This window comes from Pelophylax lessonae, assembly GCF_965119305.1.
Source record: "Pelophylax lessonae genome assembly, chromosome: 1".
In the NCBI taxonomy this organism is placed as follows: Eukaryota; Metazoa; Chordata; class Amphibia; order Anura; family Ranidae; genus Pelophylax; species Pelophylax lessonae.
The window spans coordinates 791,815,560-791,834,903 of NC_138768.1; the positions used below are offsets into that span (position 1 = coordinate 791,815,560).

Here is a 19,344-nt window from a genome sequence, read left to right on the forward strand (position 1 = left end):
GTAATTTTCAAGTGCCACTGACCTCCAAATATCATGCAATCCTTTTTTTTAAAGTGTTACTAAACCCAGGACCCTGCATTCAATATATCTGGTCTCCCACAGTACACAGAACATGGAAATGCAATTATTTTAGTAAAAAAAATATAAACTGCTAAATTCCTTTTTTCATCAGCAGTTACAGCAGTCTTGTGACTTCTATGAATATCTGATAAAGATTGTAGGAGCTTTCAGTCTCCCACGGTTGTGCTATCAGGCTGCAGGACCCCTGACCCTCTGTCTGGACAGTGTTGATTGGCCCTGTGCTGATCACATGCACTCTCTAGTAATACATACCAAACTGAGCATGTGCAACTTATCCCCTGGCTCTGTCAATATCAGGATTTTTTGGAGTCAGGGGAAGAAGGAGATGATCAGAGAAGACAGGATCAAACAGTCTTTTTACCCTATGCAGAGGATTAACCCCCTAGGTTCCACAGTGAGTATAACAAGCATGCTTCACGACATACACAGACTGATTTTACTGTTGTAGGTTTAGTAACACTTTAAAGGCAAAGAAATGAAAGGTGTATGTGAGATATTCCAAATGTTTGATGTTTTTTCTATATAGAAAAAAAAAAGATTTAGAAAAGTGGTTATTAAATACCACGAACAGAAAACTCTATCAGAAAAAAAGTATATAATCTTCATTTGGTTACAGTGTTGTATGTCTGAGTAATTATTAGTCAAACTATTACAGTACTGAAAACTGTAAAATAATCTGGTAATGAATATCACACTATCAAAAGAAACCCTACATTTTTGGACTACCAAGGATGGAAAACTACCCCAAATTACCAATCAAAATATATAATAACATGAAAAAATGAAAACCAATTATAATGGTGCATTAAAAGAATACCTGCGGATTTGTTTTACTTATGTAAAGTAGCCTTAGGGCTTCATTGCTATTATAACTGCTTTTCTCCCAATAAAAACCTTTGAACAAGGAAAAGAATACCTGGGATATGCCTGTCTGCTGCAAATACAACAGCATACTATTATTAATTATATACATGCCTGCCAGGACTCAGAACTCACTTAATCCTAATTCTTTTCTACTGTATGTGTGTATGTTATTTACAGTGCATTGCGAATGTATTCGGCCCCCTTGAACTTTTCGACCTTTTGTCACATTTCAGGCTTCAAACATAAAGATATAAAACTGTAATTTTTTTTGAAGAACCAACAACAAGTGGGACACAATCATGAAGTGGAACGAAATTTATTGGATATTTCAAACTTTGTTAACAAATAAAAAACTGGAAAATTGGGCGTGCAAAATTATTCAGCCCCTTTACTTTCAGTGCAGCAAACTCTCTCCAGAAGTTCAGTGAGGATCTCTGAATGATCCAATGTTGACCTAAATGACTCATGATGATAAATAGAATCCACCTGTGTGTAATCAAGTCTCCGTATAAATGCACCTGCACTGTGATAGTCTCAGAGGTCCGTATAAAGTGCAGAGAGCATCATGAAGAACAAGGAACACACCAGGCAGGTCCAAGATACTGTTGTGGAGAGGTTTAAAGCTGGATTTGGATACAAAAAGATTTCCCAAGCTTTAAACATCCCAAGGAGCACTGTGCAAGCGATAATATTGAAATGGAAGGAGTATCAGACCACTGCAAATCTACGAAGACCTGGCCGTCCCTCTAAACTTTCAGCTCATACAAGAAGACTGATCAGAGATGCAGCCAAGAGGCCCATGATCACTCTGGATGAACTGCAGAGATCTACAGCTGAGGTGGGAGACTCTGTCCATAGGACAACAATCAGTCGTATACTGCACAAATCTGGCCTTTATGGAAGAGTGGCAAGAAGAAAGCCATTTCTTAAAGATATCCATAAAAAGTGTAGTTTAAAGTTTGCCACAAGCCACCTGGGAGACACACCAAACATGTGGAAGAAGGTGCTCTGGTCAGATGAAACCAAAATCAAACTTTTTGGCAACAATGCAAAACATTATGTTTGGCGTAAAAGCAACACAGCTCATCACCCTGAACACACCATCCCCACTGTCAAACATGGTGGTGGCAGCATCATGGTTTGGGCCTGCTTTTCTTCAGCAGGGACAGGGAAGATGGTTAAAATTGATGGGAAGATGGATGGAGCCAAATACAGGACCATTCTGGAAGAAAACCTGATGGAGTCTGCAAAAGACCTGAGACTGGGATGGAGATTTGTCTTCCAACAAGACAATGATCCAAAACATAAAGCAAAATCTACAATGGAATGTTTCACAAATAAACATATCCAGGTGTTAGAATGGCCAAGTCAAAGTCCAGACCTGAATCCAATTGAGAATCTGTGGAAAGAACTGAAAACTGCTGTTCACAAACGCTCTCCATCCAACCTCGCTGAGCTCGAGCTGTTTTGCAAGGAGGAATGGGCAAAAATTTCAGTCTCTCGATGTGCAAAACTGATAGAGACATACCCCAAGCGACTTTCAGCTGTAATCGCAGCAAAAGGTGGCACTACAAAGTATTAACTTAAGGGGGCTGAATCATTTTGCACGCCCAATTTTTCAGTTTTTTATTTGTTAAAAAAGTTTGAAATATCCAATAAATTTTGTTCCACTTCATGATTGTGTCCCACTTGTTGTTGATTCTTCAAAAAAAAAAATTACAGTTTTATATCTTTGTTTGAAGCCTGAAATGTGGCAAAAGGTCGAAAAGTTCAAGGGAGCCGAATACTTTCGCAATGCACTGTATATGTCTCTGGCAGGATTCTTGATCAGTGCCTATTTATTTCAAAACCACATCCCATTAAAACCCTCAGAGGTTGAACAATGGAGTATAGTGAGTGTCTTATTTTTTTTTTTTTTTACACAGCTACACAATACTGTATGTAGCACTGCCCCCTAGAGGGCTGCTGAGAATTACACCTTGCGGGTCCCCTGGGTTGCCATTAGCAACCGATAGCAGGCAAAATGCCATTTTAAAGTCCTTGGCTCAAACAATAATCAGTCCAGGGGATGTTGGTTTTTTTGTGTTTTATTTGGAACTGGGATGGGAGAAGGGATGAGTAGGATACTCCAACTATGAACTATGCACAATCTTGAGGACAACTAACTGCAGAGTGCGGAAAGGCCGCTGCTTCACCTTGCCACAGAAGTGAAGATAGTTTAGAAAGTTCCTGTTTTATTCATTCTCTTCAGGGTTCTAACTTGGCACCCCCTTTACTTCCACTGCCTGTGTGTGCTGACCCCCGTCCACTGACTCTATCCACTGGAGTGGTCCCCTTCCTGGGCAGACCCCTTGGCAAGCTTCCCTGTACTCACGGACACTGTTTTTCCAGAGTTGCTCTGCCGTCTACTCCACCAGTCAGCTTTCCTGGACCTCTGGATTCAGCACCACACTCCTGGTCCACAAGGCCGACTGCCTGTGACCACCATCCTCAGCTAACAGGAGGAGAGACAGCCATCACCCTCCTCCCGGGACCTGGCTTCCCGCCCAAAGACCCCTGTCACAAGTGCCCATGTCCTTTATAACATATCTCAGGATGCACCACTGTTTGTGCCAACCCACTGGGACAGTTACAAAAGCCTGTGTGTCACTGGCTGGGTTTCCTCCACTGTCCAACAGGCTTCCTTATTGGATACAATGGGGACACTCCCTCAGGCCAGATGAATCACACATGGACACATGCAACAGGCCTAATTAACAATCAGGCTCCCCTGATAAGCAGATGGAGACACTAGGCTTTTACCTACCTAGCACCTACCAAGGAGGGTGCTACATGTATATAGCACACTAATGGGAGATATAATGTCTAGACATATATAACTGTTCTTTTAGCAAAACCCCTGCCACAGTGGGATAAATTAAAAATATAACAAAAAAACATCCAAAGTTTATTAACCACTTTACGTCTGCTCACAGTAATATTACTGCGGCAGAGTGGCTCGTTATCGTCTGACGACGTAGTATTAACGTCGTCAGACACTCCCCCTTCTGGGCGGCGCTTGCGCGCCGCCGGAGGCTCGCTCCCACTGTTTTCATTCACAGCGGGAGTCGGGCCAGGGGAGGAGCAGCGGCGATCGCCGCTGCTCTGCCCCGATCGCCGGGGATCTAGTGTGGAGATCCGCCCGCCTGTGTAAACACAAGCGGGCGGATCTCCATAGTGACAGGGAGTGACAGATCGGACTGTTCAGCATAGCTGGACATCCGATCTGTCCCTGACTCACTCAGTCACCTCCCCCCCACACACGTCAGTAAGCACCAGGCATACATTAACCCCTCCCTCTCCAATAAATTTAACCCCTTCCCTGCCAGTGTCATTTTTACAGTAACAGTGCATATATATAGCACTGATTACTGCAGTAATGTCACTGGTACCCCCAAAAGTGTCAAAAATGTCAGTCAAGGGTCCGATCTGTCCGCCGCAATGTCGCAGTCCCACAAAAAAATCACAGATCGCCGCCATTACGCGTTAAAAAAAAAAACACCAAAAATGACAGAAATCTTTCCCTTTGTTAGTAAACGCAATAACTTTTGTGCAAACCAATCAAAATACGCTTATTGCGATTTTTTTTTACCAAACATAGGTAGCAGAAAACAAATTGGCCAAAATTTTTTTTAAAAATTGGTTTTTACATCTTTTTTTGGGGGGAATTTCATATAAAAAAATGTTAAAAATATTGTTATTTTTTCAAAATAAACGCTCTTTTTTTATTTATAGCGCAAAAAGTAAAAATCGCACAGGTGATCAAATACCACCAAAAGAAAGCTCTGTTTGTGGGAAAAAAAGGACGTAAATTTCGTTTGGGTACGGCGTCGCACGACCGCGCAATTGTCAGTTGAAGTCGCACAGCGCCGAATCGCAAAAAGTGGCCTGGACGGAAGACAGCAAAATCCTCCGGTGGTAAAGTGGTTAAATCAACATAGATGGGATGAATATATTCCCCTTTAAATCCTTAATAAATTCAAATAAATTAGTGCCTTATATTGAGGTGGCTTGAATATTTCATCAAACCGATTTAAAAGACATCTCTCTTGTGCTGCAATTGTTAAATAGTTTGAACAGTGACATTCATGCAACCAGTTCTCATCAGTTCAGTTATATATAGAGAGAACTAAATTTATATTCCTCATAAATCCCTTAATGATGTTCAAATGGCTCCCATTTATGGCCTTTTGTGTATATCCGGTTCCTTACAAGATGAATCAAGCCACATTGTTCCTTATGGATGAAAGTATTTACTTATAGGGCAAAATGTAAAAGATTCCTTTGTCAAGCAATATAATAGGATGATCTTGCTTCATTAGTCTCACAGTGAATATTTAGCACTGACATTTTCTAGGAGACCAACTTTGTGCAATTCCCCACATTCCTAGATTGTAACTGTACTGTCTGCCCTCATGTTGTAAAGTGCTGTGCAAACTATTGGCACTTTATTAATCCTGTAATAATAATAAATAATAATTGCAGTCCGTACTTCCTTGAGCATAAGGCTCCATGTACACGGGACGTTGTTAAAAGTCCCTTTGAATGCTGTAATTTTTAGGACGTTTGGAACTTTTTAGGAATTTTTAGGAATTTTTAGAACGTTTGGTTGCGTTTGCACCCGCGTTTAGTGGGCGTTTGCGTTTAGAACCGTTCCTAGAGGTCAAAAAGATTATTCCCCTTTAAAATGGAAAAACGCGAACGCTAAACGCGGGTCATCGCGTTCGATCGCGTTCGGCCGCGTTTTTGCGTTTGAAACGCCGGGAAACACACGCAATTATTTGCGTTCTAAAAAACGTCCCTGAACGCAACTGCCTGCAAATGACTGTAAACGACCATGTATACATGGACAGATAAGATAACATGGAGCTGCGTTCAGGGGCTTCTGAAAAAAACGCCCAACTGCTCCTAAACGGCCATTTCCAACGTCCCGTGTACATGGAGCCTAAGGGGTGTGCCACCTTACAACTCCTGAATGGCATGTCAAGTTAATGCACCAGGTGATACACATCCACTGTGACTATCACAATGACACTAACAAGCAGAGTCCAATCTGGACAGTATTGTGAATATAAAGCTAAAGCCTTATGATTTGCAGCAATATGGGATAATACTTTCATAGCAATCAAATATATCATCTAAAGTTACATATGGGCTTCCTTGAGGCTAGAAAGCATGCCTAAATGGTTGGATTTATGTCTCCAAGCAAAGTCACATAAATCAATATCTAGGTAATAGTGGAACATGTGTACAGATGGTCACAGTCACTTTTGGATGCAAAATAACACAAGTTTATTAATTGTCACTCAAAACTTCAGGGAGAGATGGGTAGGGAATTCAAACACCCATTACTGACCTGCATACTTATACTTCTTTAGCAGCAGCAGCCTTAATGACTCTGCTGATGCTTCCCAGCTTCTTTATGAGTTCTTTCCCCATAGGACTTCAGGTGGCAGAGTCACCTCCAGAACTCCACCCCAGGACATCACTGCTCCTTCACAGTCCTCTGCAAGGCTCTTTGAGCTCAGCATCAAGCAGCAGGACAGTCTGGAGAGGTAGACTTCTAAAGCCCCGTACACACGAGTCGAAATTCGGCCGGGAATTTTCGTCCGACGACCGATCTGCCGATTTTCGGCTTGTTAGTATGATGCTTCCGACAACCGACTCCGACTTTTCGGCCGAAAAAATTCTGGTGTGCAGGCTATAAAATTTTTGTCCTCCGTCAAAACACGTCCGATTTTCGTGCAGTCAGTACAGATTTCGACAGGGAAAAATCTTATGAGCAAGACTGGGCATACTCAGAGAAGAAAGAACACAAAGAAAGCAAACAAACACATGACATCACTTCTGAAGTAGAGTTCTGTCGTGCGGGAAAATTCGTGTGTAGTCTAGAGCACATTCCAACAAACAAAACACCACTCTGGACAAAAGATGGACGACCGGTCGGCGGAAATTCGTTGCGTGTGTACGAGGCTTTATGCTCCCTCCAAGACCTCTGCTCTGAAGAACATGCAAAGGCCTCCCAGGCTTGGGCCTGATCACTCAGCTGCTCCTCACACACCCTCCCCTGGCTGCAGCCCAAGGGAAGAGAGAGATCACGTGACCCTCCCCAAATATTTTTGCTCTTCACCAGCATTTACCAATGGCAATAAACCTCCTACTGCTTGCCTAGAGAAAACATTAATATTTATAACTCAGTTTAACTGCAGCTCCTCATACTATTGTTAGAGGCACCAGCGACACCTACTAGCAGTGGAAAAAAACAAAGCCACAATGAGTTTAGGGGAAAACCAAGTGAACAAATAAACTAAAAATCAGGTGGGATGACTATCACCCAGCACAACTAAATTTAGATAACACCCCTGTTTAGGACAGGATGTTACATGTATAACTGAGGAGATGGGAGCTAGATGTTCGGATATTACTGTTCAAAATATTTAACCAATTGCAGCACAAGTAGGGCTGCCAACTGTCAGTAAGCTTACGAACAGTTTGTAAAATCTGTAATTTCTGCAACTGTCCATGAATGTTCATTATGGACATGCAGTCAAGAGAGATGTCTGTTACCGCAGTTTGAATAAAAAAGCTATACTGGAAGGAACCAGTAAAATCAAAATCGCGATCGCCCTGTGGTTTCATTTGTCTATCCCCATAAGGCTCGCTTTTGATTTTACTGGTCCCTTCAAGTATAGCTTTTTATGCATATGTTATAGAGCCAGGGGTACGACCACCAAATTGCGGTGTTCCCAGGGGTATCACACCATACTTCCTAGTTAGACCTTCCTTCAGTTCTTTTCTATATACCTCAGTGTGAAGCAATATTTAAGTCACCTCAATATAAAGCGTGAATTTATTTGACTGCTAATGGGATCCTTAAGGATTTATGTGGGATATAGTCATCCTATATATGCCAGTTTAAATTATATGTAAACCCCCACCTTGTAAAACAACTCATTAAGTTTAAAAAAGAAATGAAAGGCTAAATATTTGTGTATAGATATAAAAACATTATAAATACCTTTTTTCTCTTTGTTATAAGTAATCACATTCCCTCTGTTCTCGTCTGCATAAGGGCAGGAGAAACAGCAGTACACTGATCTTCCCAGCAAAATGTTGTGCAGGAGGGGGGCATGTCAGGGCAAGCCTGGTCATTGGATGAGAGCTGGCTGAGTTCCCAGTACAGCCAGAGAACTGACCACAGTGTGTTTTCTCGCTTATTGTGGTCAGTTTTTATTAGGAGAGCAAAGGGTATGGCAGGAACACCAGGGGTTTCACACAAAGGAAATAATACATCTCAGGACAAGTCTGATCATTGGAGGAGAGCACACTGAGTTCCCAGCATAGCTAGAGAACTGACCATGGTGTGCTCTCCTGCTTTGTTTGGTCTGTTTTAAATAGGAAAGCAGAGGTACAAGCAGGAACACCAGGGATTTCACACTAGGAAGCAATACAACAGGGAGAACAGGATACTTTTTCATACAAGCACATGGTACAGGAGGCACATATCAGAAATATGAAATATTGGGCTTACATTTGGATTTTTTTATTTACCCCACTATGGCAGGGGTGCAGCTAAAAGAACAGTCTAGACATGATATCTCCTATTAGTGTACTATATCTTGTGTAGCTGTGTTTATACTGTATACCAAGGACATTCATCACTATACCTCATTGTTCCCCCTTTAAGGGTTTTATTTGAAATAAATAGGCACTGATCATGGTTGCTGCCAAAGACATATAACTAACATTAGGACTGAAGTACGTTTTAAGTCCTGAAAAGCATGTAAATACGTTTTAATATAATGTTGTTCTATTTGCAGTGGCCAGGCAATATATTTTTAAGGCACCGTGGTAGTTGGTTTTAATTTTTATATCAATAAACAGGTTTTCCAAAAGAGAAAAGCTTCAAAGGTTTACATTGTTTCTTATTATTTCTTTTGATTGGTAATTTTGGGTAATAGTGAATTTTTAGTCCTTGCCAGTCCACAAATCTGGATTTCTTTTGATAGTTTGAGATTTGCAGACCAGGGACTCCAGAATGAATTCTTCTGAGAAGAAGTGGCCATTTTATGTATGTTGGCTAAGGGTTAATAAATGTTTCAATATGCAGTAAGTATGTACATCAATGGACAAATCATAACAACCAAATGCACAATTGGACAAATAAAGAATTGTGATTACAGCATTTATAAAGTAAAACACATTATATTAAATACAAATACATTATGTATTAAACAATTAAAACACATTTTTGCATTCTTTTATTCCTCGTAGGCAATCCACCATCTAAACTTCATCTTTACATTAAATGTCCTTGAACTATACATTTAGATCCCTTGTTAGATCTCAGTCCTGCAGGCTATGGATTTTAGATGGGATCCCCAAGGACACAAGTGTTTACAGCTACTCTCGGACTTTGCGATCAAGGATACAGAATGTACACTAGGTTAATAAATACATATTATATATTTGGCCTTGCTGAACACATTTCTCTGGTTCAATAGAAATCATTCCAGTGATGTATTGCATTTGATAAAATCAAAAGGTTTTACTGTTTAAAAATCTCTGTAAATAATTGTTTTTCAAGTTGTGTAATTAGCTACTGAAAATCGCTGTAATCCTTCAATGTACACCATTTGGGGAATCCAATAAACCTGTATTGCCCTTTTTCTGGTGATAGGTGCCTTTAAAACTGCCTGCGCCTCATTCAAGCAAGCCTTTTCAGTGGTTTTTGGTTCTAGTACCAACATGTGCACCAGATTAAGGTAGTTATCTACTACAACTACTTTAATGGCGTTTTTCCACTGCATGGAACCGAATGGTTCGGCTCACTTTTGTGCTTTTCCACTGCTGGTACCGCATGGTATAGTGTAGGAACGGTTCGGTACGGTACAGTACGGCGGTGCTTTTCCACTGCATGGAACCGAACGGTACGGCTCTCAAAAACAGTACCTACTCAATTGTGGTTCCAAGAGGTACCATACCCGGTACCATATCCCACAATCCTTTGCATGCAGTCACTACTAGCCACTGATTGGTCAGAGAATCCCACCCACCCCGTTGTTATCCCACCCACTTAACTTTAGTACTACTTTAGTGGAAAAGCAAACCATACTGTACCGTACCGAACCGTTCCAACACCGTACCATGCGGTACCAGCAGTGGAAAAGCAAACCGGGCCAAGCAGGGCCGAGTAGAGCCGAGCCGGTACTTGCAGTGAAAAAGTGCCATAAGAATCTGTTGTGGTAAATAATTACCATCAGTTCGCAAATTTGGAAACTGGCAAAAATTAAGACCAACTACATCGTCATACAAACTGATGATTTATTCCCAATCCATTCTGCTGCAGGTTGTGAGATTTCCCAGACATCAGCTGAATGTAAAAAAAAGGGGGCAGGATACTGGTTGACATCATTACCTATGCCAATGCCCATATTTGAAGTTGCCAGTTTCATACTAACCGATGACTCATCTCCAGTCCCATTCAGCTGTCGGCCAGGAGATTTCCCAGACAGCAGCTGAATGTAAACAGAGGGGGGCAGAGATACTGGATAACATCATTACCTATGGCAATGCCCTTATTTGGTCAGACAAGAGACATGTCAGAGCTGATGGGAAACTAGTCTCAGAGTTCCTCATGAGACTCCACACACCCACTGCCATTTGCTGTCAATTATAGGTAAGGTGAACCTGATGGGACTCCAGTCTCAGGGTTCCTCATCAGGTTCTCCCCTTCCCACTGCTAAATTCCTCAATCATAAACCTAACAATGTGATGTGCGCAGCGCTCGGGGAGGGAGCTCAGTAATGCTGAGCTGTACTGAGGATCAAGTTTCCAGTATAGATAATACCGCCTCAGTGCTGCCACCTCTTGAGACAGATTCATGTATCTGCTTCTGCTTCAAACAACTAAATATATAACAGAATTTTAGATTAGTGGATAGTCTCTTCTGCCAAATGAGTTGTTTTTCTGTCAGTTTTTTAGGCGGACCTGATCAGACCACCCATTGTTCTCTATGGAGCGGTGGGTGTCATCAGGCATCAGACATGTGTCCACTAACACCCTCTGACATTCGATCCGATCCTATCCGCCAAAAACAGACGGATGCAGGATCCGTTCCCCATTCGTCTGGCAGATCGGATGACAGTCTGGTGTAAACATTTACATCCGTTTACATCCGACCACAAAGTAGAGGAGGGTGGACTGTGTCTGTGTCAGCTCTGCATAAGCAGAGTGGATACAGAAAAGCCATCCGCCTAATTCCGAACACTAAAAAAACGCTAAAGAACGTTAAAAAACGCTAATGCAAAAATGCTGCAAAATGCAAAAAAAAAAACGTGCATTTTTACAGCAGCATTCTACAGCTAAGGCCTCATGCACACAGGGCATTGAATAAAAATGCAAAGTCAATACTGACGCCAGGAAAAATCGGCTGTAAAAACGCACTTAGAAGCATTTTGCATTGGCTTAAATGCGTTAGCGTTTAGCAAAATTTCTCCGCCCTATTCTATTTTCTACTACCAAATCCAATTACTACAGCTTAAAAACGCTTGACGCAGCTTAACACTGTATACAGCGTTAACATGCATTTAGCCACATCAGGCGGTTTTACAGCTGTAAAGCTGCTGCTCCAGAACGCGCTGGCCCTGTTTTTTTTTTTTTGCAGCTTGAACACTCCTATGCCACTGAAAGCTCCTAAAAGCCTATGTGTGCAAGGACACATAGACAGGGGAGGACTGGGCCAGGGGGCAGGGGGGAAATTGCCCCCCGGGCCACTCTGATGCCCCCTAAAACGGCTGCACTGCTTCTGCCACAGACATGCCTAAAGGATTTTCTTGTAAAGAGAAGTAAAAAGTCCCCACTGCTGACCTACTGAGTGCGGGATGAAGACAAGGACAGAGCGCCATCTCCCTCCAGCATGGATGCTGTAAACTGTGTCAGAGCAGAGGCCGGTTCCATACCCCACTGGAGCGTCTCCTTCCCCAGGCAGCCCCAACCGAGCTGTCCCAGCTCCCCCAAACTGCCCGCTGCTGGCCAGGTCGGCCGGTGAGCAGAGAGTACCCGGATCAGAGCTTCGGCTTGGAATAGGGTCAGAAGGCTGGGAAGAGAGAGAGCGTGGGAGAGGGGCCGAGTCACTGCACCATGGGCCTCTGGTTTGTACTTGCCCTCTGGGCCAAAAGTTGCCAGTCAGCCCCTGCACATAGAATAACATTGAGAGGCGTTTTAGGCTGTAAAAAAAAATGCCCGACGCTCCTAAAAGCAGCACCCTGCACACCCTGTGTGCATTAAGCCTAAAGCTCCTGGCATTTTTATAACGTCCAATGTGCATGAGGCCTAATATGGCGCTTTTCCACTGCATAGTACCGATCAGTTTGGCTCGGTTTGGCGCTTTTCCACTGCATGGTACCGCATGGTACGGGTTAGAATGGTTCGGTACGGTTTGGTACAGCGGCGCTTTTCCACTACATGGTACGGCGTCGGTACGGCTCACTTAAACAGTACCACCTCGGTTGGGGTTCAAAGCAGGCCGTATCGATACCATATCCCACAATCTTTTGCATGCAGCATTGATTGTTTGTCACTACTAGCCACTGATTGGTCAGAGAATCGTTGTAATCCCACCCACTTAGTACTAAGTACTACAACAGTGGAAAAGCAAACCGAGCCGAGTAGAGCCTATACAGTGCTAAAAGGTGCCGACTAGTACCACGCAGTGGAAAAGCAAACTGAGCCGAGCTGGGCCAAGCAGTGCCAAGTGGAGCCAAGCCGGTTCTTGCAGTGGAAAAGTGCCAATAGTGACCTAAATCAAACCCTAATCCCGCTGTTTTATCTTTATTTATTTATTTATTTTGCACATTTTCTTTGTTTACTCTTTTCTCCTCTAGCAAGGAGAAAAAGATACAGTGTATCTGTTTCTCTATTCAAGAGGAGAAAAGAACAGTGACTGATCACTGTGATAGCAATCAGAGGCTATTACAGTGATCAGGGAGTGAGCCTCCTAGTTTCTTATCGTTAGTATGGGACCTGGGGCTCTTCGATGAGAGCCTAGCCTCTGTGCTGTGCAGCACGCTTCTAACACAAACGCAGGTACACGTATGCAGCACCACAGGATTAAGACCCATTTCTGTGAGGTCGCATATATGTGCACGCTTGGTGGGAAGGGGTTGATAGCCATATGAATATCGTGTTGGACTTACACTACTCACCCAGGATAAAGGAGGAATAAGAAAAGAACAGTGCCTATTTAAAGTGAGTAAAAACATGAAATCCCATATCTTGCTAGAATTACAACCTTTACCTTTAACCAGTGGCAGCTGGTGCTCCATGGGCCGGGGGGGGGGGGGCGTCAGACGGACCGCACCATACACCCCCCCGACCACACCAGGACCACACTCACTCACCCTGCCTGGACATGTGCAGAAGCAGCAACATATGGCAGCAGTGGTGGCTTTGGATTCGGCTTCTTCCCCTTCAGTCTTCTGTGTCTCCTCCCTCCTCCTCAATGGCATGGCTTCTCCTTTTGGCCAATCAGGAAACGGGTCTCCAGACCCGCTTCCTGATTGGCCAGGAGGAGGATCCGTGTGAAAATAGCGAATATTCATTTGCTATTGTCACACAATTGGGTGGGGTCGGGGCGCAGTGCCCACCCTTTTTTTTAGCCTATTAGAGCCTCTGGCTCTAATCACATGGTTAAAAAAAAAAGCCCATGTGTCCGGCGCCCTGCATGTAGATTAGGGGGCCGGATGCATGGATTGGGGGGGCGGTGCCCCGGCGCCCCCAATGCACCAGCCGCCACTGCCTTTAACTATAAGGAGGTTCAAGTAAAGTAGAGATTGAATCCATCTCTAGGTAAAGTAGAGAAGCCCTTTAATTGTTGTTTTTAATAGCATTGCACCTGGTATAGGTAGTCAGATATATATAATACATATTTGTTTTGACTTACATCTTAGCCACCTGGCCCCAGCATGTCCATCCTTCTCTGTGGAGGCCCATTTCTTCCTGTCACTGACACAGATATAAAATGTCATCCATACCATCTGGATCAGCATCAGGACCACCAGGAAGGTGAGACGATCACTTTCAGTCAGTCTGAGGATTTTTAAATAGACTGCAAACATCAAGAAGAGTCCAACAATAAAAATATTAACTCCATACTGACTGCTGGCAACCTCACTATTATGCAGTTGGCCATGGGCATTCTTATCCGCATCAATAATGAGGTCATCGATCAGAGGAGGAGGTGGTATGTCTTCTAGTGCATAGAGAGAAACATGGTTTGGCACTTCCATTATATCATGTGGGTTGTTATTCATTGCTCCATTCACTGGCTCATGATGAGGGTTATTAATCACGTCCACAGGCATGATGAAGATGTTTCTGTGGGGTTACCACAATTCCTGCAAGGTCATATACAATATATTGGTCAAATAAATGTTTCAAATGATTTTTACTACTAGTAGTGAGTTATTAAAGTGGTTGTAAATGATCACCTTGTAAAACACCCACTCAGTTTGAAATAGAAATGAAAGGCAAAACAATTGTGTATAAATCATAAAACAAAATAACAAATACCTTTTTTTCCCTTGTTTTATAAGTGATCACCTTCCCTCTGTTCCCTCTGTTCTCAGCTGCATAAGAGCTGGGGGGAGGAGAAGCAGCAGTTCACTGAGCTTCCCAGTATATGGCTGTGCAGGAGGGGCGTGTCAGGACAAGTCTGATCATTGGAGGAGAGCACACTGAGGTCCGAGCATAGCTAGAGAACTGACCATGGTGTGTTCTCCTGCTTTGTATGGCCAGTTTTAAATAGGAAAGCAGAGGGGCTGGCAGGAACACCAGGGATTTCACACTAGGAAGCAATACATAGGGAACAGGATACTTTCTCATACAAGTACATGATACAGCAGGCACATATCATGAACATGAAATGTTGGGGTATCAAATGCTTTAAGTCCAACTGAACCTTTAGTTAGGATCAGTTTAATAGTGCAAATTTTTTCAGACTGTTTTCTAGAAAAATAAGTTACAGCTTGAGTAGCCTGTCTCCTGCCAGAATCCTGCAAGTTGGACCAGTGCTGTATTTTGGCCTAGGCCAACAAGGCCCAGGCCTAGGGCAGCACTTTGCAGGGGGGCAGCAAAAAAGCTGCCCCCACCTCCACCTGAGAGTCTATTGGCAACTGTTTGCTAGAGCCGGCTGGCATCTAGCAACCAGTGACGTCACGGTCTGGACTTCCTGGCCATGATTCAAAGTGAAGGAGGATTTAACTTCCTCCTCCTCCACACCTAGTGCTCGTGGGGCCCAAAGAGTCCTGCCGGTCCAGTGACAGTGGGGTACAGGGCAACAAAGCAAAATCCACCAATCCTCTACTGACAGCAGCTACTGCTGCTGAGCTGCGGCGTCTTCACACAGCAAGCGGGCAGCCGGCCGGCCCTGGAAGTTGGCCAGAACTGAGAGCCTGCGAGGGAGAAGAACTCCAGTGCCACGGCGCTACCCTGTCCTAAGCAGCAGCAGGTGCAGCATCCCTGGCGCCTCCCAGAGTCTGCAATCCTTCTGAAACCTCCTCTACGCTCCCAGCTGGGACATTAACAGGCTGACCAAGGGCCCAAAAGATGAGGACGGGCAGAAGATAGGTGCATCACACAAACCTACCCACAGACAGGGGAAATAGGAGGGACTGCAGGCAGGGCTAGGGGCTCTCCCACCCCCTATCTCTCCCCCCCCCTCTCTCTCTCACCCCCCTCTCATGAGATCTCATTGGTTCTTGCTGGGACTTGTATTCCTTTAATTTTGGAGGGTGTCACATCCATTAAACAGGAAGGGGTGGGCAAATTTAAATAGGAGGGGGGCGCCCAATTTTAGTCTAGCCTAGGGCAGCACAAAACCAAAATACACCACTGAGTAGGACCCTTTCTCTCTTTGTGGAAGCAATGGTCTCTGCAGAGGTCCAGCATGCCCTCTGCTTGAGCAATTTCTGCCTCTCAGATAAGGAACCAATCACACCAAAGATCTTTGTAGCTAGTTGGAGTAGAAATTCTTCTCAATGACCACAAATGTGAGGAGCATTGTCCCCACTGACCACCATGCTAATGTACAGGAGTTCCTCCATGTAATAAGGTTGAAAAAGGGGAGAATATACTAATAATTTCACTATATCTACAATAACTAGGATTTCCATAACTTTTTCTTTCTAAGATCAATGATGGTAATGTTGGGTATACATGGATAGAGCTTTTGATTTTGACTACGATATCCAATGATTACCTATTTTCCACTTTTCGATACCCATGTTAGCCAGAGTTGGTTACTTCTGAGTAACTTTTTTTGAACTGCAGTGCATAAAAGTAGTTCTGTAATATGCTCAGGAAAAGCAGAGTAGGGCTGGCCATACCTGTTCAATTTTCCTGTCCAAATTTCCTTCAGATTTACCTTAAATTATGTAGTGTAAAGGCCCGTACACACGATAAGAAAATCTGTAGGGAATATTCTTCCGACGACCGATCTGCCGATTTTCGGATTGTTAGAATGGTGCTTTCGACAGCCAACTCTGACTTTTCGGCTGACAAAATCCTGATGTGCAGGCTATAAAATTTTTGTTGTCCGTAATACAACGTCCGATTTTCATCTCATTGGTACAGATTTCGGCAGAAAAAAATCTTAAGAGTAAGACTAGGCATGCTCAGAGAAAAAGAACACATACAAAGCAATCCAACACATGACATCGCTTCTGAAGTAGAAATCTGTCGTACGGGAAAATTCGTATGAAAATAACCTCTTCACTTTCCACATCAGACTACCATGCCACAAAAAACGGACAGATCGTTCGATAATCTGATCGTGTGTATGGGGCTTAAGGGCCTGCCTAATTAGATACAATTGAAAGTTGTTTAGTTTGTTTGACCTCATATATGGTTTTTGGTAATTTTAAAGGAAAATTAAACAATGAAATTGAATAGGTATGGCTAGCCTAACACAAGCAGAAGAGAAGGCATACTGTCACTTCTTATATTCTCACGGATGGATCACTTAGATGCAGTTGGCAAACGTAAACATGTATGTCACTATATGCAAACCAAGACTTCTGATTTCATGGAAACATTTTTTTGGATGTGTGTGAGGATTTAGGGGGTTCATGGAGAATATTAGGCTTTAACTTGTGGTATTATAGAGGATTTATATAACGCCAACGGTTTGCATAGTGCTTTACAAAAATAAAGGAGATAGTACAGTTACAATACAATTCAATACAAGAGAGATCACTATAAAAAAAGGAGGGTCAAGTGATACTAAAGGTAATAACTGTGGAGGATGAGCTGATAGAGAACGTAAGAGTAGAGTTAGGTATTAGGTAGAGGCAGGATAGGCCTCCCTGGAGAGATGGGTTTTCAGGTATCGCCTAAAGGCAGACAGAGTAGGAGACAGTCAGACAGTTTGGGGTAGGAAGTTCCAGAGGATGGGAGAGTCCCTGGAGAAGTCATTGAGGTGAGCATGGTAGGAGTTGACAAGAGAGCTACTGAGCATATATAATATACACCTTACTTGCCCGTATCCTTAGTCTGTGACTAAAACCCTCTGATAATCCTATGGAAATACAGATTTTCTTAAGGCCAGCATTTGTATGAGGCTAGGCATCCACTTTTACATCAGTGCTGGGTCCTGGCTATAGACAATCTAGCTTTGAGCACTGCATTGTAGGAGAAAAAGAAGTGCACTTCTTCACCCTATGTCTTTATGTTTGTGTTTTTTCAAGGAAGGAGGAAATTGGTACTGTTCAGATAGGAATTGGAGAGTCCACTGTTAGCAGTACTTTGTTTTCTCTTATGATATTACAGGTTCATTTTCAAACTGAAAACATTTTTGCTATGAATAAAGGTTTGAAAATATTCTAATAATGGAAAGTTCTACATGGTAAAGATTTTTGTGGCTAATATCTATTATCTTTTTCTCTATACACTTTCGCCAATGGCATTGAAGCCATTAACCCCAGTAGAAAAGAAAATAACTAATAGTGTATATGTATACTTCATAGGAAACCCATCGAATGGAATGATGAAATATTTGTAATGTCAATCGCAACTGCCTGTCTGGCTTTGATTTCATCTCGCTTTACCACCTAGTGGGTCATTAACCTGGAGCTAGTATGCAGGTTTAGTGCCAACTTCACAGGGTACATGCTTCAGGTCAGCAACTCAGTATGTAGTAAACTCTAAGGATCGGGATGATAGCCAGGCAGTTAGCAATGGAAACACAAGTATTTTTTCTCAGGCTTGAGTTAAAAAATATGTACCAGTAAAACAAAATCAGAGGTCAGTACAATTAACCAATATAATAATAATTTTTCATTTTATTGAGAACGTCTAACACTTTCACAAACTTGAATGTAAGATTATAAGATGCCATGAGGGGACCAGTCACACATCTGGTAACAATACACAGCTGTGCATGTATTTTCATGTGTTGAGGTGCATTGTGGAGCACAGCATTACACAGCCCATTCAAAATAATTGGGCTGTAAAGTAGTGATCGACCGATATTGTTTTTTTAGTGCCGATATCGGCATACCGATATTTTGGTCATGGGATATTGGCCGATATTTTCGGACATTTAAAAAAAATATAATTTTTTTTTTTTTTGTTTTTCACAGGTACTCTGGTGGAGAGATCTGTGGGTCTAAAAGACCCCAAATCCCTCCTCTGCACTTAAAAGCATTCAAAACGCCAAAACGGCTGTTTAGAATGCTCACATTTTTTTAAATTTCCTGCCAAGTATGACATCATGACATCACTTCCGGGTTTTTTACATGGAGACCCGATCAGAGCCGAATGCAGCTTTGATCGGGTCTTCTCTTTGGCGGCCATGCAGGTAGGATGCCCGGGTCTCCCAGTGGGACGGGAAACCCGGGCGAGCCGCGGAAGGTGGCGGGAGGGAGGAGACGTCCCCTCCCCCTCCTTATAATGACAGCCGAGCGGCTTCTCAGCCACATCGGTTGTCATTACAAGACAGCCGACCGTCGGCTATGGACGCTGGTCCCGGGTGATGCCTCTAGCTGCAGGCATCACTCCGGTACAAGCACTTTCCCGAAATATCGGCAATATCGGTAACCTCAGGGGCCGATTCCGATATATTGGGGAAAGTGCATATCTGCCCTCGATATATCGGCATTGCCGATAATCGGTCGATCCCTACTGTAAAGCATCTTGATAAATATCGATAGCCGTTTCTTGCAGTGCATTGTACTGCAATGTGAATCATGTGTTGTGGTGTACTGCAGTGCTTTGCATCATAGGTGCAATCTGGTGGTGTGCATGGGTACCATTAAAAATAATTGGCACCACAGTATACCAATGCATTCATATAGCGTTGTC

The 19,344-nt window shown here is 43.1% G+C and overlaps 1 protein-coding gene across 1 annotated transcript in view; it reads right to left on the bottom strand.

The window, feature by feature from the left end:
* Positions 1 to 14,348, bottom strand: part of LOC309551724 (proton channel OTOP1-like) — a gene marked incomplete at both ends in the record, with an annotated part of 131,897 nt that extends 117,549 nt beyond the window's left edge. The window contains one exon of the mRNA XM_082252409.1: positions 13,928 to 14,348. Within this exon, the coding sequence (XP_082108535.1) occupies positions 13,928 to 14,348 (421 nt within the window). The remainder of the gene's footprint in view (positions 1 to 13,927) is intronic.
* Positions 14,349 to 19,344: the final 4,996 nt, after the last annotated feature.